At 37.9% G+C, this 25,288-nt stretch overlaps 1 protein-coding gene across 5 annotated transcripts in view; it reads left to right on the plus strand.

The window, feature by feature from the left end:
• Positions 1-25,288, plus strand: part of ARHGAP21 (Rho GTPase activating protein 21) — a 123,973-nt gene that overhangs the window by 57,658 nt on the left and 41,027 nt on the right. For all 5 annotated transcript variants that reach the window (XM_080583226.1, XM_080583228.1, XM_080583229.1 and 2 more), the window contains 3 exons: positions 13,442-13,534; positions 17,411-17,489; positions 22,835-22,889. In XM_080583226.1, coding sequence (XP_080439352.1) covers positions 13,442-13,534; positions 17,411-17,489; positions 22,835-22,889 — 227 coding nt within the window. The remainder of the gene's footprint in view (positions 1-13,441; positions 13,535-17,410; positions 17,490-22,834; positions 22,890-25,288) is intronic.

A 25,288-nucleotide genomic window follows, 5' to 3' on the forward strand; every position in this document is an offset into this window, starting at 1 on the left:
GACTGATGATAAAAAGTGCCTACGTGTGGCATACAACCGTTTAAGAAATGATAATAATAAAAAGTACTATCAACCTAGTAATAGTATCTTCAGTATTTAATAGGACTGATTTATTTCATCATTTTCAGTACTTTGTCATTTTCATGTACGTTTTGAGATCCATGGAATACGTTTCAATGATGTCAGATGTGTGAATAAAATCTAGCACTTGATTTAGGAGGGATGGAAAAAAAATCACTTTCTTCAAGGTTGTCTGTCAGTTCCCCTCCTTTTTCATAGCTTTCCCTGTGTCACGTTGCTTCTGTCTGCTGTCTTTTTTAAAATTTGATTAACTTATTTTTACAAATTGGAGCTGTCTTAGTCTCAATTTAAATTCTGCATTTAGGTGTTTTCTCATCCATACCTCTCCTTTGTGCTGGTATCTCTTTATTTCATTTCAGGGATAACAAATGTGTTGATTTGGGTGAGGAAATTAGGTTTTCGGGTGGAGAGCCCAGTTCTACGTTCCATTTTTCCCATTCTGTCATGATTGTGAGGTATTCAAAGGATGCAGGATTAGTTGCAGGGTGAGTGTAATGTGCAGTGCTTTGGTTTGTACTTAATGTGGCGATCCAGTGCAGTTGTTTGAGGGTGGGCCTGTGTAAACCTGGATACCTTTGTTCAGAAACTGCACAGAGGGAATGCTGATTTTACTGGGGGGTTGCAATCTGCTTTACGTTGTAGTTGAGAACATTACCTAGCTTCAACATGCACCTAAAAATCTCATTTAGCTCGAAGGCAGAGAGCATCTCTGAACTTTTGTTCCAGGCTTTTTGTGTACCTGTCACATATTTGAAGCATTCTGGGAAGTTCAAATGTAACTGAATTTTCTTACTCTTTTCCAGGGGGTGAGGGGGAGATGCACTTACGCATTTCATTCTCCTGGTGTTGCTCATTTGCCTTTACCTGTTTGTTAAACAGTGAGAAGTCAGTGCCTTCCAATTCCTCTTAGATCCCCTTCTGCCTCCCAGATCTGCTGCCACCTTTTTTTTTCCCTGTTCGTCAAAATGAATGAAGAGAAATCCTGTTAGGAAGGGAATGAAGTTACTGCTCTGCCAAACGTGACTGGGAGGTGTCACTTGTGTTAGAGAGGAAGAAGTTTGACAAAATCCTTCTTATAGGGAGAGGTGGATCGGCTAAAGGCATGGTTGGGGGTCTTTTTGCCTTAGATGCTCATCTGGGGTCTGTTTTTCAGTAGAGGGACAGCAGTGAACAAGCATTTACTTGGTTTGTTGTGAGACCTGCACAGGTGGGAGCAAGATTACTGTCTGGAAATTTTTGTTTAGCTATTTAAGCTATGAATCATAGCTCAACTGCTGCGTGTTTATAGCACCTTAGTACATTGTATGCCTTGAAATACAGATCAGAGGGCACAAAGCATACTTGGATAAGATAATATGCTAATTAACAGAAAAGTTGAGCTTGTGTTGTGTATGGAAAGGGAAGAAATGACTGAGTCAGTGGTTATAGGTGTCACTTGAACTCAACCTACCAGTTTTGTGTATCCTACCTTAAAATCATGTATCCTACCTTAAAAATAACAAAACGGGACCAAAAGTGTTAAGACTTTTCCCAACATCTAGTGTGACCTTGAGTGGAGGGGAAGGGTTGTTACGCTGTTCCTATTGACATTGCTGTAAGTTGTTCCTTTTCTCAAGTGAGGAGAGTGGTTTGTTTGTGAAAAACCACGGAAAGTATTCATCTTATTTTTCATACAACATCAGATTAATTTAGCAAAAGCAGGTATGCCTGAAATTCTCCGAAGGATTATCGAAAGGATTCTTTGAGTAATTAACACTGGAAAGTTAAGCGGAGCTGCTTCAGAGTTGCAAGGTGTGTATTTGGCTGCTGGCACTGCTGAAGCCCTGGTTCTGCTTCGACAGCTGGAGAACAGGCTTGCAGTGCCTTGGGGGGTCATACAGAGGAGCCATCTAGTGGCAAACTTTAGGTATTTTCCTCCACATTTGTCCAGAAAACTTGAGTCTCTGAAGCTGTGCTTCAACAGTGAAAATATCTTAAATATTTTTCTTTTAGAGTCTGTAGTTGGTAATTCACTTGGGCTTTCCTCTGTCAAAGACTTAAGCTGAGGGGTTTCAAGCTGTTCATTTTTGTGAAGCCCTGTTCCAGTGCAAAATTGTCACTTTTCTGCTGTCAGCTTAGAGTGAAGATTTCTTGTTGTCTTCAGCTAAAATGCTTTTCTGACAGATGCAACCTATTAGATTACGTAGATCTTTCTTAGTGGATTCTGTTAACACCAGCCGTCCTGTATTAACTTGTAAGTATGTTTTTTGTGTGTTTTGAGGATAGTATACCATCAGCATTCTTCCAGTTTTTAGGAGTTTCTCGCTATTAGAAATTTTTATTTAAAAGAAGTATCTCACAGACAAAATCTTGCAGAAGATCTTTGTAGGAATCTTTGGAGACAAGCTGAAAAATATCTATAAATCTATATGTGTGCTTATATAAAACACATGTAGTTTGCTCTGTCAGTATGTGGCAAGTGGTGAAAGGGGAAGCCATCTCCTTTTGAGCCATTTCATTGTGTATTTGACATGGTGAACATTTCATCCTTCAAAGGCTCCTTGAAATGATAGTTGGCCAAATACAAGTTTTTAGTACATATTGAGTGGTTAGGTCATTTTTTTGTAGCTTGTTCTAAAATGTATATGTTTTTTTTAAATGTGGATCATGACTAAAATGAACAGTTCTAAGGATATAGTACTAGTATCGTAAATGAATTTCATCTTTGTTATGAGACCTAAGCTATATTATGTTTGATGCAGTGTCAGGAAGTCTAGTATCAATATGATCTAGTATCATTTCTTTAATACAATGTTCTCGCTTTATCTCCTGTTTCTATGTAGAGGTATCTATAGCAACTAGCAGCTTATCTTCCCAGCAAAATGAAAGGTGGGTTAGGTATATTGCTCAGTCTCCTTTTCTGTAGAGACTATAAAGGCTGTGCACCTTCTAGTGAGGCTTCAGACATCTGTTTCCACTGGCATTTCTGGATTGTTAAATTGCAATCACCAGACATTGTTTTGATGTGCCTAACTTTGGATTAAAGTTTGTCCTTCAATTTTCTAAGCTAAAAAGTTGCAATTTATAACCCAAGCTCCTTCAGCTCTGTGAAAGTCAGATTTGATGCAGAACGTTTGGCGGAATAGCAGAAAAAAAATCAGGAAAGGCTTCTTATTCCTTCCTGCTGCTTATATAATGCTTCGTGTGGTTTTGATGTTTTATTTCTTTAAACAGACTATTTCTGTAATGTGGTTTGCATCCTCCCAAGGTTTAATTTAATCCCCACAGTTTCTAACATCATTGTCTATTAAAGCTCAGCGTGTTATGAAATAAACTAATTGAGCCTGTGATGATGAGAACAGGGTAAATAAGGGACAAGAGACTGAATGTGAAGGCGAGTATTTGGAAAGGTCAATAGATTGCTGGGATGATACAGTCTTAAGGTATACGATAATGGGGTGGGAGTGAGAGGAAAAGAGGTAGGTAGTACCATAGCAAATTGCTATTTTTTGTGCATCTTTAATCCAACTTTATTTTTTTTTACCACTGAATGATGAGAATGCTGTGAGAGGGCTAGATTAATTTTTGACAGAGATGAGAGCCTGATAATTCCTCTTTTATGCGGCTCTTAAGATTTTTACTAGGTCAATGTAATTCCCATGGATTATCAGGAGACTCTGTAGGTTGGGTACAACAGGTATAACCTGAATGGCTGTGTTTGCTATCTGGGCACGGCTGGGGGCAGCTTGCTCTAGGTGGCCTTGCTTGGGCTGGGAGGCTGGACCAGATGGCCTCCAAGCTCAGTCGTGCTGTGTGCTGTGAGCTATGTGTATATGAGAACTTCATGAAGTATTCTAGACTGCTTCGTCACAGGTTAAATTTGAAACTTCAGAAGGTTTCATTTTAGATTTGAGAGAATTAGGAAGAAAGAAAAAAAAAACCATAATATTGATGACTAATGCAGTGGGAAAATACACTTTTTGAGCAAGTCTGTATTTAAGCTGAAACTGTTACGTCTTTCATAAAAATGCCAGATGATTCTCTCCTGTCTCCCTCTCTCTTGAGAATGGAGTTGAGGCTGTGTTAGTCAAACGGTTGAAGAGAAGAGTAAGCAAAAGAAGAAATACCATCGTTGAGTTGCCTAATCAAAATACCAGAGGAGTTTTAAATAATAACAGAATGTATTTTTCCTGAATCGCAGAATTGAATGCCAGGTGTTTCAAAGCTAAACAACTCAACAACACTATTTTACTCGTTACTGTCCTCATTTAGAGGCTCATCCTTGGCACTGTGTTTTGTTTAGTGTTTTTAGTTGAATTACTTCATGCTTTACAGTCGGTGGAATTAAGCTCTGTTGGGGCCTGACTGGGACCTTTGGGCTCCTTTTCTGTAACAGATTGCTAGTAGAGAAATGCTCACTATGCAAGAAATGCAGTTTGCAGATTATAAAATCCAAAATTGTCTTTAGCTGCACTGTTAAATGTAATCCTGGCAGTTTTAAGGACTTAATTTTTAACAGATATTTAATTAAATCTAAGTTCTGCTGTACATCGAGCAATCCCTTTTTGAGAAGCTTGGGAAATGAGTAGCAGGTTTTTTGGTTCTGTAATCATTTAGAAACATTTGCCCCACTGTAGCCATGCCTATTTTTCCTCCATTTGCCTGGAAGGCGCCCCGAGAATCAGTGCCACTCTGATCTGAGTTGAAACATACGGAGTGCAAATGCCTTGGATATCCAGGAGCGTAATTAAGTTTTCATGCTCCAGAGAAATGTTTCCTCGCCCTTGAGTCAGGTGTACATAAAAGCCTGTCCTAATAATTAAGCTGTTTCACAAGGCGGGGGATACAGTATAAAAATGAAAGTCACCTTTTCTACCTGCTGAGCAGAGGGCCAGGGGCAATACCCAGCACAGCCACCTGCAACTGTTCGGTTAGAGGGACAGATGTTTGACAGAATTTCGTTTTCTGTTTTTTTTTTCTTTCCCTTTTTTGTTGTTCTCGTTATTTTTTATTTTTAGATCTTTTGTTTCAAAAAGTGTTCTGCAAATAGTTAACAAAACTTCGTGGCTTTTATTCTGTTCCCGTGTTCTGAGGATTCCTAAGCACGTTACAGGTGCCTTGAAGAGGAGAACCAGCATGTTGTTAAAAAGCAGATTCTTAGGAGAGACTTTGTAAGAAAGAACCATGTTATGCTGTGTCCCTAAACACTTGCAGGTTTGTGCTCTGCAGGTCAAAGAGAAAGAAGAGAGATGTCAGCAATAGCTTTTCGTTTTTATCAAAATATAAGAGTTTTGTCAGAGAGGTGCTCTTTGTTGTCTGCGACTCAGATGGTTTTTATCTGACTGTCTCATATCAGAAGTTTAATGACTACAGAGAAGTGATGTGCTTGTTGCTTACCGTGTGTCAGTGGATTTGATAATATCACTTCTGCCACGTTCTTTTCTTTTCCAGATACATCATAGAGCAGAATAGTAACTCTGGTCTGCAAAGTGTAGCCTAAAAAAAAATGAAGGTTACGATATTTGGTGTAATGCTAGGTGTGTTCCTTGCAGTAGCAGTATTCCAGCCTAGCATTTTAGCAGACGAAGCCAGAACTGGCAGCTGGACAAAATTAATTTCTAGGTCTAGTTCTGGGGAGGTAGGAGAAGTTTCGGGGTTTGCGACCCCCAAGTGTAAATCAGGTACAAACGCTAACAGTTCTTTAATTCTAGTGCTCTGTTTCAAAATAGTCATCTTTTGAATTCCCTTTCCATCAGGGAGAAATGAGCACATTAGAATTTTATTATTTTGCAAATCAGGTGGCTATGGTAGGAGTGTATTCCTCTCTGCCACTTGTGGTATTCCAGACATTTGGCAGGAAAGCTTCCTTTTGACTTCACAGTGTGAAATTTTCCTCCTGTTGGACTGCGGAGGTGGCACTGACTTGTAGTCTCAGCTAGTCGATCCAGGTAGCGTAGAGGTTAGATCGTAAATGATGATAAATATTTGCATTGTGAAGAAATGCTGTAATTTGATTTGACATTAATTGGAACATCAGTTGAAACAAGATGCATTACACTTGTGATTCTGTAGATTCTACTTTGATCTTACATGTTACTGAAGGTAACAATTATTATTATTCAGATGAAAATTGTTGTCTAATTACAAGATTTGCATACAATTATGAACACTTAAGACCAATTTTCTTAACTTTTGTTGTTTAGACTAATGACTTCAATGTAAAGACTTTCCTGAGTCCATAGTACCTTTGTTTCAGCCAGTGAATTTCTGCCCTGAGCCTTCTAAAGCCTCTAATGAACTACCTTCTAAATATTCTTTTTATTTCCTTATTTTTGATGATGCTGAGTATCTGAAGTAAAAGTTCAGTAAAAGTTCAAAGTTACCTTCTCTAAAGTCACATTTTCATTTCAATAACATAATTTCGAGGGAGGTTTTTGTGCTGCAAGGAATATTTGCTCTGCTCTGTTAGCAAAATTACCTTACTGCCTGGATGTTAACGTGAACTGCAACCTACCCTGAATGGTGACCGTTTACTCAGGCTAGAGACTTTTGTGTTTTATGCACTTTTTTTGTCTTTATGGGCTGTTTTTCAGTTTCTGGTCAGTTAACTTGTATACTTAGCCATTTCACGTGCTTCTGTTTTTTTTATTACTCTTATGTAAAACTTCACCTCTGTTCATAGCTGCACTTCTGGAGAAATTAAATATATATGAAATTGTTGTTCACAGAAGTCGGGCTTTCCATCTGTACTGCTTCCCTGCTTGTGTGTGTTCCTAGCAGCTCACATCTTTTGCCTGTTCTTTCATGTGCATAATGTCTTGTTTTTTCTGTTTTGTTTTTACTTGCAGTTGAAGATTTGGGGAAAAATTGTCTTATTTGCTGATAGCCTGTAACATAATGCTTAATTAAGTTATTTATGAATGTACAGAGGAGCAGGGAGGAGGCAAAGCAGTATGCAGCAATGAGCATTGGGAAAACACTGGCAAATAAGGCTAGATGCATGACAGGCTAGTAGTTACAAGCTGCTTTACTGTTTGCTGTATTGCCTTGTAAGGAATTGCTGATATGCTAAAAATAAAAAATTAGACAATTCGATATTAGGAAAATTGTGAATCTAATCTGACACTGTAGTATGGAGCTGGAGAACTTAGTGAACAAGTAATGCTGATCCTGTGCTCTGGGTGGTGGATCTTGGAAGGAGGTCAGTTCAGGCTCATGGTTTGGGCAGCGTCTTGTTTTTGCCTGATGCTGGGATACAGGCAAGATGTTGGTCTGTGCTATAGCAGTTTGCTTTGTCATGCTGAAGGCTAATGTGTGCTGTGGAAGGATAGGCTGGGCTGGAGTTTTCTCTGAAGCTGGCTGTATTGAAGTGCAGGTGGTGATGCCTCCTTGCTCCTGCAAGGACAGCACGGATTGTTTCTATTCCAGTTAAAGTTAGTTTTAGTGGTCTAGTCGGGGAGTCAGTGATGAGCATATATTAGGCTACAATAGGTTTCACTGCTTTAAGCAGTTTTCAACTGTAAGCATTTCTGTGCCCAGAGGATGTGGGCGGTGGCGTGGTGGTGGAATTGCGCATTTAATTAATGATGTCAGAAAGGTCAGTTCTGAGAGAGTCTGAACGGACATCCATCTACTGTGTAAAGCTCCCGCTGTTACCTGAATGAGAATCACATCCAAAAAGGGTTTTTAAAATCAGGTGCTCTGGGAGTATTGTATTTATTTATTTAATTTACTCTTATGGACAACTGAGAGCTGGAAGATGCTCCTTCATGCTGAGACGTTCTGAGGTCCCGGTGCGTTGGGTGTTGTGCTCCTCCAGAGGGAGTTTAAATTCAGAGGAAATTGGTAAGGGAATGCCTTTGTCTTGTCTTGTCTGATGCACACAAACCTCTGTCTCTGACAAGCCAGAAAGTAGTATTGGCTATTGGCAGCTTGTGGCAAGAAGAGGCTTAATTCCTCATAACGAATGAGGCATGCTGATTGTAAAATAAATCTTTGTTTCCTCCTTGGCTTTTGACCTCTGAGTGTACTTTATTCATGCTAAAACTTCATGATGTGAAAAATGTGAACAAGAAAATGTAACTTCTTAACTGAGGGACCTTAATTTTTTAATCACTAATAATTAATTACTTAGATCTAAGCCATGGATGGTTGCTTTATATAACAGGTATCTGTTAAAGAGGTACTATGATATATTGATTTACTTATTGGATGTTGGTCCCCAAACAAAAGTCATTACAGTGAAGAAAAGTGATTAAGTGAATGCACACTGCAAAAACGGCGTGTACTTAAGTAATAGTTGCCAAGCAGTCCCTTCTGCAGCTTAATTGTGCATTGCTTGTTAGTGCTACATAAAAGGCTTGGCTAGTTTTGTTGCTGTTACATTACATAGGATTTCCATCTCTTGCCATGTAAAAGCGTTCTTGGGCAGTAATTCACATCATAATTTCAGTAAGAGTAACTTTAGTGGACGATTTCCAAACAGTTTAACTCAGCTTCAGGCACAGAGATAAGCCAGTCTTGTTTAGCATTTCAGTAAACGTTTCCTTGCTCTGCTTCAGAATAGTTTGTGCTCTGACCTTGATGTGTGATGGTATAAGGGAGCGCTGCCTTATTTAAATATTACAGCTGTAATATTTCCTGCTAGGATCAATTCCTTTTTTAAAAATCAATTTGTTAAATGGGAGTGTTAAGTCTTGAGACCTGACAGATTATTAGATTACCAATTTTACTTGAAATTTAGTACTGTGATGACTGTGATGCACATCTACAAGATTTATTTCCCTTAAGCTGGTCTGAAGAAACTATCATTAGCTGCTACTGTCAGAAAACATTTTTTTTAGCTTTGCTTGAATTTCAAACTTAAAATACAAGCATATGCTTTGAGACTACACATTGAAGGAAGTTCATTTATGTGCTTACTGAAGGAAAGAAGTTTTGGGTTGTATCCAAGTATGCAAACGACTAAAGGAGAAATGCAGAGCATGTATTCATCTCCAGAGCTTTGGAGTCCAAGGTTTTCTTCTTGCCTTTACTTGTACATGGATATTACTGACCTGTAAAATGAACCTGCAAATGCAAACAACATGGTAAACCTGTTAGCCTATTTTTTTTCCCCAAATTTGATCTTAATCTTTAAGGTGTCTGTGCATTTTTCTGGGAAGGAGAATGTGTTCAACATAACCTCCTTCTGCATGTAGGACAAAGAACTATGCTTACGATGTTATCAGCTTTGCAAGTTGGTCTGTGAAACAGTTGTGAAAACCCCCAGTGACTGCCTGTAGTGTTGAAGAACTTCTTTGTGTAGCTGCCGGTGTTCTGCCAGCAGGTTAGTCAGAAATCATACATTCAGGGAAACCTTCAGTCTCTGGCCTTCATAAATGGGTTCAATTTTTTCTCCAACTCAGAAGTGGTACCTGTATTAAAGGTCTTCTGTCTAGTATCGAATGGGAATAATCTAGGTGCTTGACCTGTCGCTTTGTGTATTCGGGCAAGCACAAGCTATGAAGTAGCATTTGAGCGCTAAGCAAACGAGCAGTAAGTAGATCACTAGCCCTGACCTGCCTAGGGAAGGCAGGTCAGAAAAAAAAGGTCAAGGGGAGTATTCCCCCTCTGATAAATGAGAAGGGAGAACTGGAAAAGGCTGAGGTACTCAACAACTTCTTTGCCTTGGTCTTCACTGGCAGTCAGGCTTCCCTCAAGAAGTTCTTGAGGACTTCTCAAGTCCTTGAACCTCTAGGCAGAGGCTGAGGAAGCAAAGTCTCTCTCACTGTAAGGGAAGAACAGGTTTGAGACCACCTGATGAAATACAGTAGGTACAAGACTATGGGCCCTGATGGCATGCATCCCAGGGTCCCAGTGGAACTGGTTGATGTAGTTACCAAGCCTCTCTCCATCACATTTGAAACGCTGATGGAATGACTGCATCAGTCAACAAGGGAATACCAACAGATGTCATCCACCTGGATTTCTGTAAGGTCTTTGACATGGTCACACATGACACCCTGATCTCTAAATCAGATTTGAAGCATGGTCCATTGAGTGGCTAAAGGGTTGGCTTAAAGGCCATGCCCAAAGAGTGGTGGTCAGTGGCTCTGTGTCCAGGTGGAGGCTGGTGATAAGTGGGGTCCCTCAGGGGTCTGTCCAAGCTGAGTGGTGCAGGTGGTACCACAGAAGGAACGGATGCCACACAAAGGGACTTGGACAAGCTTGAGAAGTGGGCCTATGTGAACCTAATGAGGTTCAACAAGTCCAAGTGCAAGGTGCTGAGCCTGGGCTGGGGCAATCCCAAGCATGAATACAGGCTGGGCGATGACTGGATTGAGAACAAACAGCTCCAGGGAGAAGGACATGGACAGCCCAGAATGCCAACTGGATCCTGGGCTGCATCAAAATAAGAGTGACCAGTAGGTCAAGGGAAGTGATTCTCCCCCTGTACCTTGCTCTTGTGAGATCTCACCTGGAGTTCTGCCTTCAGCTCTGGGGCCCCCAGCACAAGAAGGATTTGTACCTGTTAGAGCAGGTTCAGAGGAGGGCCACGAGGATGGTCAGAGGGCTGGAGCACCTCTCCTACAAAGACAGGCTGAGGGAGCTGGGGTTGTTCAGCCTGGAGAAGAGAAGGCCTCAGGGAGACCTTACAGCGGCCTGCCAGTGCCTAAAGGCGGCCTACAGGAAAGCTGGGGAGGGACTCTGTGTCAGGGGGTGGAGTGATGGGACAAGGGATAATGGCTTTAAACTAAAAGAGGGGAGATTTAGATTAGATATAAGGAATAAATTATTTACTCAGAGAGTGCCCAGAGAAGCTGTGGATGCCCCATCCCTGGAGGTGTTCAAGGCCAAGCTGGATGGGGCTTTGGGCAACCTGGTCTGGTGGGAGGTGTCCCTGCCCATGGCAGGGGGTTGGAACTGGATTGATCTTTAAGGTCCCTTCCAACCCAAACCATCCTGTGGTTCTACATTGGGTAAGGTATTGATTGTTTCAAATTACACGTCCCATGGGAGCTCCATTACTTTTTATTGTCACTGTTGGGATTGTATCTCTTCAGTAACACATGACGTGGCAACACTGGGAAGGGTGTTTGGTCCTATAAAAGGTTGTATTTTAACTGTTCACTCTGAACCTACCTTTTGTTCATAGTATCTAGGGTAAATTATTCTTTGAGCTTGTCTAAATTCGCTGTAATGTTCCTGCCTCTTAAAGGATGAGACCTGCCTTGTGTTCAGTGTCTATTTAAATCAGCAGATTGATAATGACAGATATTAGCTTTGCTTCACAAAGAGCATTTTGTATGTCTTGTAGCTGCGTCCTGCTAATCAAATTTTAAAGTATTTGGGGACTGAGCTGCCAGCTGTTTTTTTGATTTATAATTCAGTTGTGTTGTATGTAATAACTAGCTGATCTTATCAAGTCAACTTTTTGTTTATTCTCCACCCGTTCAGAGTTATTTTGAGAAGGCCATTTAGAACTGGTTTTTGGTAAGGTGGCAGGACACTGAGAGGGCTACAAAAGGAAGGCATTGGGCTCAAACTTGTACTTGAAAATTGTGAATGAGATTCAGAGGGAAGCCAGGTTTTGTGCAGTTTATTGAAATTCTTTAGATAATAAACTTTCCCCATATGGAAATGAAGCCAAAAAAAAGTGATAAGGGGGACACCTCATTTATATTCGGTCAACAACTGAGAAAGAGAATGTGGCTTAGGAAACATGACCAGGTGCAATATTTAAGCTGTAGTGTCAGTGCTGCCCAAAGCAGTGCCGTTTGTGTCTGATCAACAAAACGTCACTGAAGAAGTGGTCAGAACCTGTAGCTGTAGTTTCAGGGAGTGTTTCTTTTATCAGCAGTGCCAGTTCTAAGTAATCTCTTTATTTGCTATTGCTCTTCCTACTTCTTCTGCAGCTTACACCACCCTCTCCTTAATGCCAGGGCTTCCTGGGAAACCTGAACACGATCCACCCAGACCCGGCTTATTTTCAGTCCGTATCAGCTCCCAGGCTGGCTTATCATGCAGCCTCCAGACGGTGGTGGTATAGGGGTGTAGGGAACTGGGGGGGGACCAGGGAGCTTATGGCTAGCACGGGCATGGTATGTGTTTCTCTGGCTGTAACATTCAAGGTTCTACCACTGGTTCTGTAACGCTCCTCTGTTTTTTACTGCATAGATTAGAACTGTCAGGGGAGACAGGTTACACTTTGCCCTGAACTTAGTTTATTCTGCAGCAGTCTGCTGGCAGACTGGAAATAAAGTTTGAAAATTTTTATTTTTGTTTCTTTTCAGCTCCTGGCATGAAAAATTAAACTAGCGAAGCTGCGTAGGAGCTGTGAGATGGCTTACTCTGTTTATATGCAGATGTAGCTCAGGACGGCATCACTGTATTTTAGTCTGCAGTGTAACCGTGCTGGTTTTTCATTTGTATTTGTTTAACTGCGTTCTTCTGCCTCCCTTTCTCCTCCACATCTTATTCAGATATTCAGATATTCAGAAGCAATGGCTACTTCAGTTGAGAATTGCTTAGTAAATGCCTGTAAAAGCACAAGGTGCCTGTGTTCCTGGAAGCATAAAAATTAATTGTATGCTGAGAAGGCGAGAAGATAAGATACAGGCTTTCTAACTACTGCAGGCTAACTTTAGGTTTATATCGTGTATATACAGATGTGTACAGTTCATGTGCAGACATAATTTAATTTGAAGTATATGTTGCCTTTTGAATTTCAATAAATCTACAAGAAAACTTTAATCTTGGAGCATCTGAAAAATATGGTTAGAAAATCAGTGTTTCAGTTCCTTGAGGACCATAAATCAGTTTTATGGTTCTCACTTCTAGGGAAAAATTTTAAGGTTTTATTTTTTCAATTTGCACTACTAATTCTTACCCTGGCTTTATCTTAAGCAAGATAGGAATCCAGAAGAGGAAGGAGTATTTCTTACTGAACAGTGTAGGCATCAGCATGATGATAAAGCAGCAAAGACATCATGAAATGAATCTGGGGAGGAAAAAAAAAAAAGAAAAAAAAACAAACATTTAACATAACATATTCACAAGTTTAAGTTCATAATTGTGAGCATTTTCGCCCTTCCTCTGCCCTGACACCTAAAAGATCTTTAGCATAGTGAGAAGAAATGCTGTCTGTATAGTCATAGATAGAATTATCTAGGTTGGAAAAGACCTTCAAGTTCAAGTTTAACAGATCATCAACCTGACCTACCAAGTGCCATCGCTAAGTTGTATCTCTTCCTTCCCTTCCCCCAAATTAGATTTTGGTATTCAGTGTATTGATGAACATGTCTGGATAACGTTTCAAAATAATTCTTTAAAATGAAAACATTGTAAAGCAGTATAATTCAAGACTTAAAGAAATACCTTTTTTTTTTTTTTTCCTCAGGAAAACAAAGGAATAGACTGGAGCCAATGGATACCATATTTGTTAAACAAGTTAAAGAGGGCGGACCTGCTTTTGAAGCTGGACTCTGCACAGGTACCATTCTTCTGCATGTTCGTGTACATGGTGTAAAAATACATATACGTTTTAAGCTTCTACATATAATTTTGTCTACCATTAAACATTTTTTAAGAATTCCAAAACCCCTCTTTTGAATTGTGATGAAGTGTTTTTCATCTCAAAAGCACCATTGTGTTCTCTCAGGAGGTGCTGTGTAATACTTATTAAGGCATAAAAGTCTTACTAGTCTCGTATACTTGTTCGTAGTTGTAAGATAATAAAATGACACATGTAAGCTGCTATTTCTTGTGCTTTGTTACATATTAATAACCTCAAGACATACAGGTTTTTGTCCTTTAAATTATTTTATCTCCTTTAAGTGAAATGAGAATAATCCAAGGCTGCCTTACTAAATTTTGTTCAGTTGTTTAATTTAATCTCTAATTCCTGGAGCAGGCAGTATGTTTTTTGTGAAATGCCAGGTGCTTTGTCACACCCTTACTTAAGAGCTGAAGGAAAAAAACCCTATGTTAGAGGGGGATGTCTTAGAAGTGATAAAAGTACAATAAGTTATGTAGATGGATACCACTACAAACACGCGTTTTTCTTAAAAACATGGCAAAACATGCATTCTGTGAAAGGAAGCTAGTTTGTAGACCTAGAGGGATGTTGATTTTTTTTTTTTAAACAGTTGTATACATGCATTTGTCTGTAATAGGATAATTTTTGTATGTTTCCTTCTAAAGAAATACAAACATTCTAGGATGATCTGCAATTTAAAAACAATTCTAGATCCTATTTTACAGCATATGGTATTTTTCTTTTTTAACTCTTCCGTAAGTGGTTATTTAGAGGAGGGTTACTTTGGCATTATTTTAATGCTATTATATAAAGAAATGTTTTGGCTTGATAAAATGCAGCATATGTTGAATTTGTACAGAGGAGCCATGTTAATTTCTACTCTGTACAGTGTTTGCCAAATTGAAAGAGATGAAATCTGTAGAGAATATTTTTATCTTTAGGCATAGAAGAGATTTTAGGAGCCCAGAATGAAGAACAAAAAATACATGCATAAAATATTTTTAATGTACTGGAATATTTTAAAAACACTGGTAGTCATTGTATCTAATTAGGTCATGCCACTATTTCTTGTTTAAAACTTGAGGTTGAAATATTACTGTATCTCTGTCTTGAAATTACATTATAAAGCACTCAGGGAATGATCAGCAAGGTAGATTGCTTAACTTCTAATACAGACACTATATATTTATTTTGTACAATTATCTATGTTTTGATTTTATTTATTTTTTATGCAACTTGGCTTTATTTTATAGTTACATCATGGAAGGAAGAAGCTCGAAAAATCTAATACTAGTTTAGGTAGTTATGCTTTTCAGCTCTTATTTCATTGCTGCAGGGTCCTTTACTATGTAATACTGGCAATCTTAACCCAAGCTTCACTACCCAGAATCAGTAAGCTGTGTTTCAGGAGCTTACCTGCCTGCTAGTCACCAGAAAGCATGGTGTGCTCTTGTAAATTTGAGGGAAGAGGGTACAATATCTTAAAAGTAAGACAACTCCTTTTGAGTATTTTTGAATGCTCTTTTAAGTTTATCTTGGCTACAGTTAGAAAGATCATATTTCCCATATTTAATATCTGATACATTTAATTAAAAATAACATATCTGTGAGTTCCAAATGTAAGTATTAGATAATTATTGTTATCGAAGTACAGACAGCCAAAGCAGATCCATGCTTCCAATACCTTGGTCTTTATGCAGTGATTTATGTACAAGCAAGAATATGAAGGACTATAACGTGTACAGAACAGGAGCTGTTTTAAGTGTGTTTAAACACTTATGATCAAAGTTTTTTAATGAACCTCTGGATTGATATGAGAAAAATTATATGAGAAAAAGCCTTCATGCTTCTATACCCTGTTTTGCACTACAGGCACTAGCCTTTCCTTTTATGCCTTCCCCTGAAATGGAGCAAAATCGTGTTCTGCAGAGTTGGCTGCCACCACTTCTTTCAAGTAGCCAGTTTTGCAGTGTGCCCCACTTGAGGGCTTTTTGGCAGGTTCCTGTTCCGGTTCATTGGGTGTGTGCTTCAAGTAGCCTTATTTCATTGCTGTGTTCTTTGAAAAATAAACACTGCATAAAAGTAGGTAAGTTAATATGACCTACTTGCAAGGTATTCCTAATTATATTTTTCAATGGGGATACTGAGTGAAGATCTACATCTGTGGGCAAGTTCCAGAACAGCCTGGAAAAAAAGCCAGTTTTAAGTTCCAGGGAAGAATCTGATGCAATTTGAAGAAGTCTTGCCATATGACCTAATAGGACATGGTTTAGAGAGAATATTTTTTTGGTACAAACCATAACATTTCTGTCTCCTGCAGCTTTTTGTAAGGATGTATTTTGGTGTAATGTCAAATATTTCAAAATTAACTTCATTTTAATGAAAACTGAGCTTTTCAGCCTAATTGCTTAGGGTGTCTGTATGTGTACAACACAGGGAAGGGGATTACCATATGTTGCAGATACCTAGCAATCACCAAGACTGATAGTAATCATTAAATGTTGCCACCAATGTTCCTTTCATAGCTTAGGAAGGAAGAGAAAAAACTGAGAGGGGTCTTTCAGGTGAAGAAAAGGGTGATAAGCAGCTTAAAAGCAGCACACAAACTTGTATGAAGTTGAAAATATTGTACCAAGTTAGTTGCATGGTTACGTTATCACCAAATCAAAAACAGTCAGCAGATCCACGTGGGTTGGTAAGTCTGAAACTCCATGGGGTCTGTATAGGGAACCTCACAGAGGAAACGTGTTTAGAGCATTATTGCCACTGAGTCAGGCTGAGTCTTTAGAGTGAACTTCTTTTTCATTGTCTTTGATTTGGTCACACCAGAAGCACACAAAAAGCTTTCAATTTCTAAAACAGTGCTAGAAAAAGCCATTCCCTTTGGCTCACTTTGCATGGATACTTTTTTCAATACTTCTTTCAGCAGCTTTCTATAGTCCCCCCATCTGTAATCCTTTTAGAGACCATTTTCTCCTCATTAGTAAATTCAACATACTTTTCTGTTCTTCTGATCAGAGATGACACGAATGCTCTTTTTGTTGAAGGAATGGGATGAGTTCTTCATGAAAAGTTGAAAGTAGCTCACAAGGTGAAAATCCTTTTCATGTTTTTGCGGTGATATATGTGCCACTTAATTTATGGTGAGAATGAAACTCTGAATGAAGAAGGTACAACAAACTATTAGGAGAAACCTGATAAAAGTGATATTAGGTCTAAAGATCGATCTATATGGATAAGAAACAACCCATTATGCTGTCTGTGAGGTACTGAAGAACCAGTAATGTCTTGGAAGCAACCCATATTATTTTGAGGAAGGAAGAACCTGGAGCACATTATTTATTTTTTTTCTCAGAGGAAAGAAGTATGAAATGTACAGTTTTCCTTTAATATCCTTGTTAGTGTTCTGAGTTAATATTTGGTTTTGTTTGGAATGAAATATCTACTGAGGATTTGCTTGAGAATTAGATGGAGTTTTTGGTACATGGTATCACCCGTGGGAAACTTTACTTTGAAGATGGGATGCTTAAGTGAGCCTCTGATATAGCTTATGCCTGCTTGTGGTTTTCTTTCTATGATTTTCTAGGTGACTTGGAAGTTTTAATAAGATACCTCATCTGAAGATGTCCTGTGAAAAGTGTAGGAATTTGACGTCCTATATATGTTTACATATAATTTTATTGCGCATCTTCCATTTTCTTCTTTTCTCATTTTTAAAGAGGACTAACCTTGAATTTAATGTATTGATGTTGCTTGTTGTGAGATACAGAAGTGCAAAATGAAAACAAGGAAAAAAAAAGTTGATTTAAGGTGTAATTTTTCCCTTTACAGGTGACAGAATTATAAAAGTCAACGGAGAAAGTGTTATTGGGAAGACATATTCTCAAGTCATTGCTTTGATACAGAACAGGTAAGATTCTAGTATTCAATTGTGTGTCACACTTTTTATACTAAGCAGGAAATGACTACTTATGGTGGTTCTGAAAAAGCAATCGTATTTTAAAATTTTCCCTAGTACACACTGTTGTATGTATTTGTTTCTGTAAACATACTGAATGCTGAAAAAGGCTTAAAATTGGGTGTGCTATATTGTGCCAAAGTCTGTTTATGTCAGTCCTTGTCCCCTGTAACCAAATCACAGAGTGCTATAGAGGAAGGTCGTATAAACTTAAAATAGGCTGATAAGGGCCACATAAACACGTTGTTCTGTTTAAAATGAAAATCAGAAAAATCTACCTTATGAGGTCTGATAACTAGAGGTCAGCATATCTGGTAAAAGAAAAATACTATACCAGCACATACCTGCAAAACATCTGCAGCATCTGCATCTTTCCATTACATTGCAACAAGTTACAAACCTTGCACAAAGTGAAGAAACAGCAATATTTACTGCTTGTGAACTCACAGGGGCTTGTTAAATCATGTCTGTACATAAATCCAGAAACTCATTTTCATGTTTTAGGTCAGTCTCCACTTTTACTGTTTTCTTGTTTTCTTCTCCACTTTTACTGTTTTTCTTCTATAGGAACAAGCTTCCAGTATAGGAATGTTATGTGGAAAAGAGATGTATTAGGACCAGCATGGAAAAATGTTTTCCAAATGAATCTTGTATACCACATTCTAATTTAAGTGAATCTTCATGAGTTAATACTTAGTTATGCTTACAGGAAGGAGGAGGAAAAATAAGATCCTCATCTTCCTGCTTTAATGCAGATCTTATTCAAGATTTCACTCAAAATCTGCAAGTTCCAGGTACATGTTTTTTGAAATGGCAAAACTCTGTAGCAGAAGGTATAAGTGAGGTAAAATGAAATGTGTTTTGTGTCATTAGTACCTCCTGTGCAAGAGCTGGAAAGATGGAATCTGTCTGCTTTGTAACCTTTAGAAAGACTGGAGATGGTTAACTGCGCATCACTTCTTTCATTTTGTAGTTGTACAAACACTTTACAAACACAGTTGTACAATAGTGTATAGCTAAGACACAGGATGTAATTATTTACTTTGAATGATGTACCTGGTAGGCACGTAATGAAATCTCTTACCTTCTTCCAAAAATTAGAGACCAATCCTATCTTCCAGTGGCTGCTAGAGCAGGTCCAGAGGAGGGCCACAAGGATAGTCAGAGGGCTGGAGCATGCTCTCTTCCTATGAAGAGAGGCTGAGAGAGCTGGGGTTGTTCAGCGTGGAGAAGAGGAGGCTCTGGGGAGACCTTATAGAGGCCTTCCAGTAACTCAAGGGGACCTACAGGAAAGCTGGGGGGAGACTCCTTGTCAGGAGGTGTAGTGATGGGACAAGGAGTAACGTCTTTAAACTAAAAGAGGGTAAGTGTAGATCAGATATTAGGAAGGAATTACTTCCTTTGAGGATGGTGAGGCTCAGGCTGCCCAGGGAGGCTGTGGGTGCCCCATCCCTGGAGGTGTTCAAGGCCAGGCTGGATGGGGCTTTGGGCAGCCTGGTCTGGTGGGAGGAGTCCCTGCCCATGGCAGGGGGTTGGAGCTGGGTGATCTTTAAGGTTCCCCTCCAACCCAAACTATTCTGTGATTCTGTCACAGCAGATCACAGCCAAATATGTCTAGCCCTGAGGGTTGTGGTGTTTTTTTTTTTTTTATTCTTGTTGGTGGTTTGCTTTTGTTTTGTTTTATGGAAAATGTAAATATCATGACATCTTCATCTGAATCTCTTAAGATGAAGAGGTAAATACAAATTCTGATGTAGAAAGATAGCTCAGACTAAGGAATTAGTCAGGTGCATTTTCCTTGTAGCTTACAGGCAATGATGTCTGTTACGTAACAGTTTCTCATATGACTAATGAATGGACTCTCTCATTCTTTGCTGGAAAACAACATTCTTCAACTCAGAGCAGTTTGTTCTACACATCAATTATTTTGTTTCATGTGCTGCTCCTACCATTTCATGGCAAGAGAAATTGCTTTCTGTTGCATGTATCTTGCTTTAGCATGCCATTCCTGTACCAGCATCAGCATCCTGGATCAAACTGATTGTCTCTTTATGTCAGTATCCTCTCTAACAGTATCCAGAAATGGATTCTTGGGAGAAGTGCATGAAAACACTGAAAGTATAGCGTGTTTAGTCCTGAACCTACCTTGTTTAGGAACTTGTAGAACCAAAGCTTTTATCTGCATCACTATTGAGCAATGAAACTGGTTTGTACTTTGTGATTTTTTAAAAATTAGATTACTTCATTTCCATAGCAGCTTCATTTCCATAGCAGCTCATTGTATTTCTGGAAAATTGTTCAGTTGCGGATATTTGTTCTCATCATAGAATGCTGCAGACATCAGAACTTGGTCACCTTCTTCACGCCAGATCCAAATGGATGCTTTTTGATGTTTAGATGAAAGATCCCCATAACTTCCAGTAGGACTAATTGATGGCCTATAATTCAAGCATGTTTTGTATTGTTCTTGGAAAAGTTTTGTTTTCAAGCTGTGTAGGACATTATCTATTTTCCTCTGGTTGGAGATAATAAATTTAAGCTTACACTGATTATTTCCTCTGGATAATGAATGGCACACCTCAAAAGAGTTTCCAGAAATAACCATTTCCTGCAAGATTAGTTCTAAGATTATTTTTAAATCTGCATTTCCTACTCTTTACATTTAGTTGTTAGTTTGGTCCATTAAGAATTTATTCTCATCTGTTTACATAATCAGCTTGGAGATGTGCTGATTACTAATGTAAACTCCATAAATTATTTATTGTTCTTTGTTTAAAAAAAAAATCTGATTTCCCAACTGCTTTTTTTTTTGTTATTTTGATTTTGGAAATTTAGGGATTTAGAATGATTAAGTCTATTCCATTTTTTTTGCAAACTCTTTTTGAAAGTGCTGAGGTTATTCAGAAATGTATGTGAAATAATGCAAGAAAATAGTTGTAACGATGACAACCCATCATAGTGCTTTAGTTTGGTGCCTCTGAGTGAAGTTTAAATTTTACTCTGTGTAATGAAAGTCATTTGCATGATAGATACCTCTGAGAATTGATAATACTGTAACTAATATTTTAGTGTAAGCTGCCACTTCTTCTCTGTCTCGGTTTTTATTAATGCTTTCTAGTTCCTAATTTACATGCATGTTATAGTACCATACCTGAAAGGTATTCCTTAACGCCCTTCTTTGATACCAGAATTGAAGAATACTCTGAGAGCTCTCTGAAAAATAAAAAGTAGGAAGATCCAAATTGTCTCCAGAACGTTCTGCAGGCAAACAGGAGTAGAATAATTGAATAGCTGTTTGAATGATGTACAAAGTGCTGTTCCTGAATAGACCCACTTCCCTCTTTTGGATGGCTACTAAAGAAGGTGTTAAATGGTGTAAATGGATTTAATTTTTTTTAAAAGAGAAATGTGTATTTAAAAAGCACACTATACTTCTGTAAGAAGTGTGTTCTATGTTGAAATATAAGTGGGAAACTTTCATTTATATATAAAGTATCTGAAGATGGGCAATGCTATGTAAGTTTTTAATTTTCAAAGTTTATCCTACAAATAAGCATTGATTATATCAAACCATAAGCTGCCTAATATGAACTATGACTAAACAAAAATGCATGTGCTACCCATGTGTAGCAATGAAATTTGAATACTTCACTGTAAATGCCCCAAACTAGGGTATGTCTTTCATATTTTTATTTTTTTACAGCTGGTAAGTAGTTTAATACCCATACTGAAGAATTTAGGCAAAAGTCCCTCTTGATGGACACTATTTTATATGATTCTTTGACAGTAGTTTTGCTGTTTATGCATTCAGTCAAAATGGGAAATGTTTTTGTAAATATACAGGATATACATTGTATATTGTATACATTGTAAATACAAATACAAAATATTGTATACATTCTAAATACACAAAAAGGATAAAATAATTCTTGTATGTCTTAAAATTCAATATTCTGAAAAACTGTAAAAACATTTTTGAAGACTTATTTTTCCTGGCTGTGCATAGATTTAAAAGAAAAATGTAAACCTGTTACTAATGACTTTTGGCTTTAAAGCTAAATTAATCTATGCTGTTTGGAGAACACGTTTTTTTCCAAGATTAATAATGGTTTAGGAATATTGTGAAACCTAACACCCTTACTCTGCAGTTTTGGAATGCAGCCTTACGTCTGTGGCCAGTAACAAATGGAAAAGGAACCACAGAATAGAAACGTTTTTCACATGTGAAAGCATAATAAATTGCACATTACATCTTCGAGACGAGACTTTCCGTTCTGCAGGAGGAAGAAACGGAGATCTTTCTCGGTCCTTTCATAGACTTTTTTATGTACTCAGAATTGGTGGCCGGTCTCTGTGCTACTTCTGTGTTTTCTCAGCAGTGAATTGTACCGCCTGGTACAGATAAGCTCAGTTCTAGTTTGATCTGTCCAGTTAGGTTTTGTTCTTTGGTACTTGTGTTGGTATTGGTCAGTTTCTTTAAATATCCTCTCTTCTTGTGATATTTTTGAATTGTGAGATTCCTAAATAACAGGTATAATCTCTTAATTTGCTGTTTTGCAAGTCTAGATAAAATAGTCTGTACAAGCAATCTTTCGTAGCCCTTCTTTGTACCTGTTCCAGTTCACATGTAATGAACGTGAACAGTGTTAACGTTATCTCAGATGAAATGAGAAAGAATTCAGCTGTTTTGTATTACTGTTACAAGTATATACTTGCTTGTGAAAATAGTTTTTTTCTGATATGAACTAGCTGTGGATTTCACTGTTTTGCAATATTTTTGCATAACCAAGGAATCTTATATTCCATGTCCTGATTTTGCATGTACTTGAATTATATTGGTTGACCTGTACAGACGTCAGGATCTTTATCGCTTCAAGTAACGTGCTGCTTTTGGTTTCAGTAATTCAGACTGACAAATTCAGTCAGCCAGATTACATCTGCAAATTTGATAAATATGTTTGATTTGGTTATTTTGGAATATCCCCAGCAATTTTAAATAGTGCTAACAGACTTTAAGTGGAAGACAGAGGGAAATTCTACTTGTGTTTAAAGATTTGTTACCTTGTTCTGTCAGAGAAGCTCCAAACATTGAATGTATCTTGGGAATCTTAATAGTAAATAATGAAATAAAATTGTCAAAGTACATTGCCTTATCTGTAAAGCTAGTGTATTAAAAAAGATTTCTATTCTTTTCTTTCTGCTAAGACTCTGATGGAAGTTAATGTATCATCTTTGGAAAAAAACTTCACTTCACATTACAAAAGTTGATATGTGGTGTTTTTTTTTTTGTGTTTCAGTGACAGCATATTGGAACTTAGTGTTATGCCAAAAGATGAGGACATCCTTCAGTTGGTATGTTTATGAAGCTTTTTTATGAAGAATTGTGATTTATGTTTTTTTATTCTAGTGTCCTTTTCTGACTGTGAAAAGAGGATTAGTTTGAGGTGGAGTTGTCATTTTCCAAAAGCCTCTATAACTTGTATGAGTTTCTTCTGACTGCTGTTGGTCTGCTCTTACGTTTTGTCAATACATGATTATGATATGACACAGAGGAATTTATGCTCCTTTTGGCTATGATGCATTTGTTTCGATAAAAGTGGGCCTGCCTCAAGGACTGTCAGTTCTGCATAGCATCTGCTAGAGGAAAGCCATGAAGAGACAGATGTTGTCTGTGTTCTGCAAGACTGAGCATTGAGCGTGCTCAGGCCTATCAGAAAAGTCTTCTGATAGCTGCAGTTTGCTATGCAGTCAAAAGTTATGATGACTAAAAGTATTTCTAGAAGTCATCGTCTCTATTTCAGTGCGTGTTTTACTGAGGAAAAGGTGTCAGTCTTTGATGACAGGTACAACATCTGAAGATAAAGGTGATAGAAATGAATGGCATCATACAACAGAATCCTATGATTTTCTCCCTTTTACAACATCACAGAGAGGGAGAAATTTAATCACATCTAAAATAACAGCATTCTTCAGAGACATGATGCACCACTGTAACTTCAGTCAAATAAAAAATGCATGTAATTCCTCTCCAGAATGTGATAATTAATCTTCAGCCATTGGAAGTTAAAATCTACTGTTCTAATTATAAGACTTGGTGAAGAAATTTGCTCAAAGCTGAATGGTCACCCTTAAAATGCAGTGTGTTTTCAGAGTAACAACATAGAATGTTACTCCTTTCATTCTCTGTGACAAAGCAATTTCTTCTTTTCATCTGAGAAATTGTATCTTTTTTGGGGGTTTATTTTTCTATTTTAATCTTTTTTTTATTAACATTGTGTTAGCTTTTTTGTGAATCATATGTCTAAACAAAATATAAACTGACTCAGCAAATTCTTATTCCTGAATGAACTACAGCTTACATAAGTGGTAACGTTCTGTCAGTTTAAGTTCAGAATGAATGATAAATGGCAAAGTACAATAGCCTTATTAATACAGGAATCAAAACACACTCATCACTGAAGTACATTCTATAAGTTGGTATAGTATTTTAAGGAATTTAATTTTGGTTTTGACAGGTGCCATAAATTTTCCTGTAAATATCTTCAGGTGGTATAACTGCAAACTTGATAACAAATACAGGTATTAGGTAAAAATAGAAAAACACACCGCACTAATGGATAATGTAGTTGGAGCTAAAGAAAGGTCTACCTGCACAATAAGGATGAAACAGTTTCATTATATTCAGGAATGATGCTGGGTGTGGTAGGTTTTGTAGTACTCAGCAGTCTGCTTGGTGTGTTAATGACTTATTGCTGGGTTAGCTACATAAAGAGCACAGTTGCTTGTTCCTGCCTTTAGGTCACTATTTATAAACCTTGAATTTGGTCTTCAGAAATGTCTGTGTATGTCTGAACCTGCTGAGGTATTGAATTTTCTGAAAACAGGGCTTCAAATCCATTCATCAATATTAACAGTAAAGTGTTGCAGTCCAGGTGTCATTGCCCTCTGTGGCACTCCTTACTTAGAGGGGAGTTGCATGTGAAATCCTGTCATTAGTGAAGTCAGTGTCAGTCACGTTCATTCATTGACTTGATCTTGGAAATGTCACTTTGGGGATTGGTGGAAAGGATATGTCCATGGCAAAAAATTATGCTTGCCAACTGAATTTTTCAAGCACCTTCCCAAATTTGAGATCGTTTTTACTTAAAATGATCTTTTTTGATAACTTTGAAACATTTAATTTTGTATTTTGATCAACTATTAATAAGTTTAAAATAAACAACCTGAAGTGGAATACTTATATTTTGAATTGGATTTTTCTTGCTTTAGAATATCGGTAAGGGATTATTTGCCAGATGGAAAAAGAAATAATTAAAATTCAGTGATGTATTTAAAATGCATATTTTCCTAGGAATTCTTTTGCATTTCAAGGACTTCTAAATAAGACTTACAAGCCCAGGAAAGAGCCATCTTGTGTTGGAAATTCAGGAATTTCAGTGGAAGACTGCTTATCTAAACAAATTGCTTCTTATGAACTAAAGGGAAGAAAAGGGAGCACACCTGAAAAGGAAGGAAGGAACAAAGGAGGAGTGCAAAAACATTGTGGAGATATCTGAGGACAAAGACCAGCTGGGGCTTAATCAAGTAGGGGTTATAAAGGGTAACCAGACAGTGTTTTGCAAATATTATAGTTGTGGGAATCTCAGGGAAAATGTAGGTCCAGTGACTGGAGAGGAGGGGCTGGAAGAGTGCTTAGCTAAGAGTACTTAGCTTAAATAGGTAGCTGATACAAAGACCTGATGTCTTGTCTT

The sequence above is a fragment of the Anser brachyrhynchus genome (assembly GCF_964034855.1).
Source record: "Anser brachyrhynchus genome assembly, chromosome: 2".
In the NCBI taxonomy this organism is placed as follows: domain Eukaryota; kingdom Metazoa; phylum Chordata; class Aves; order Anseriformes; family Anatidae; genus Anser; species Anser brachyrhynchus.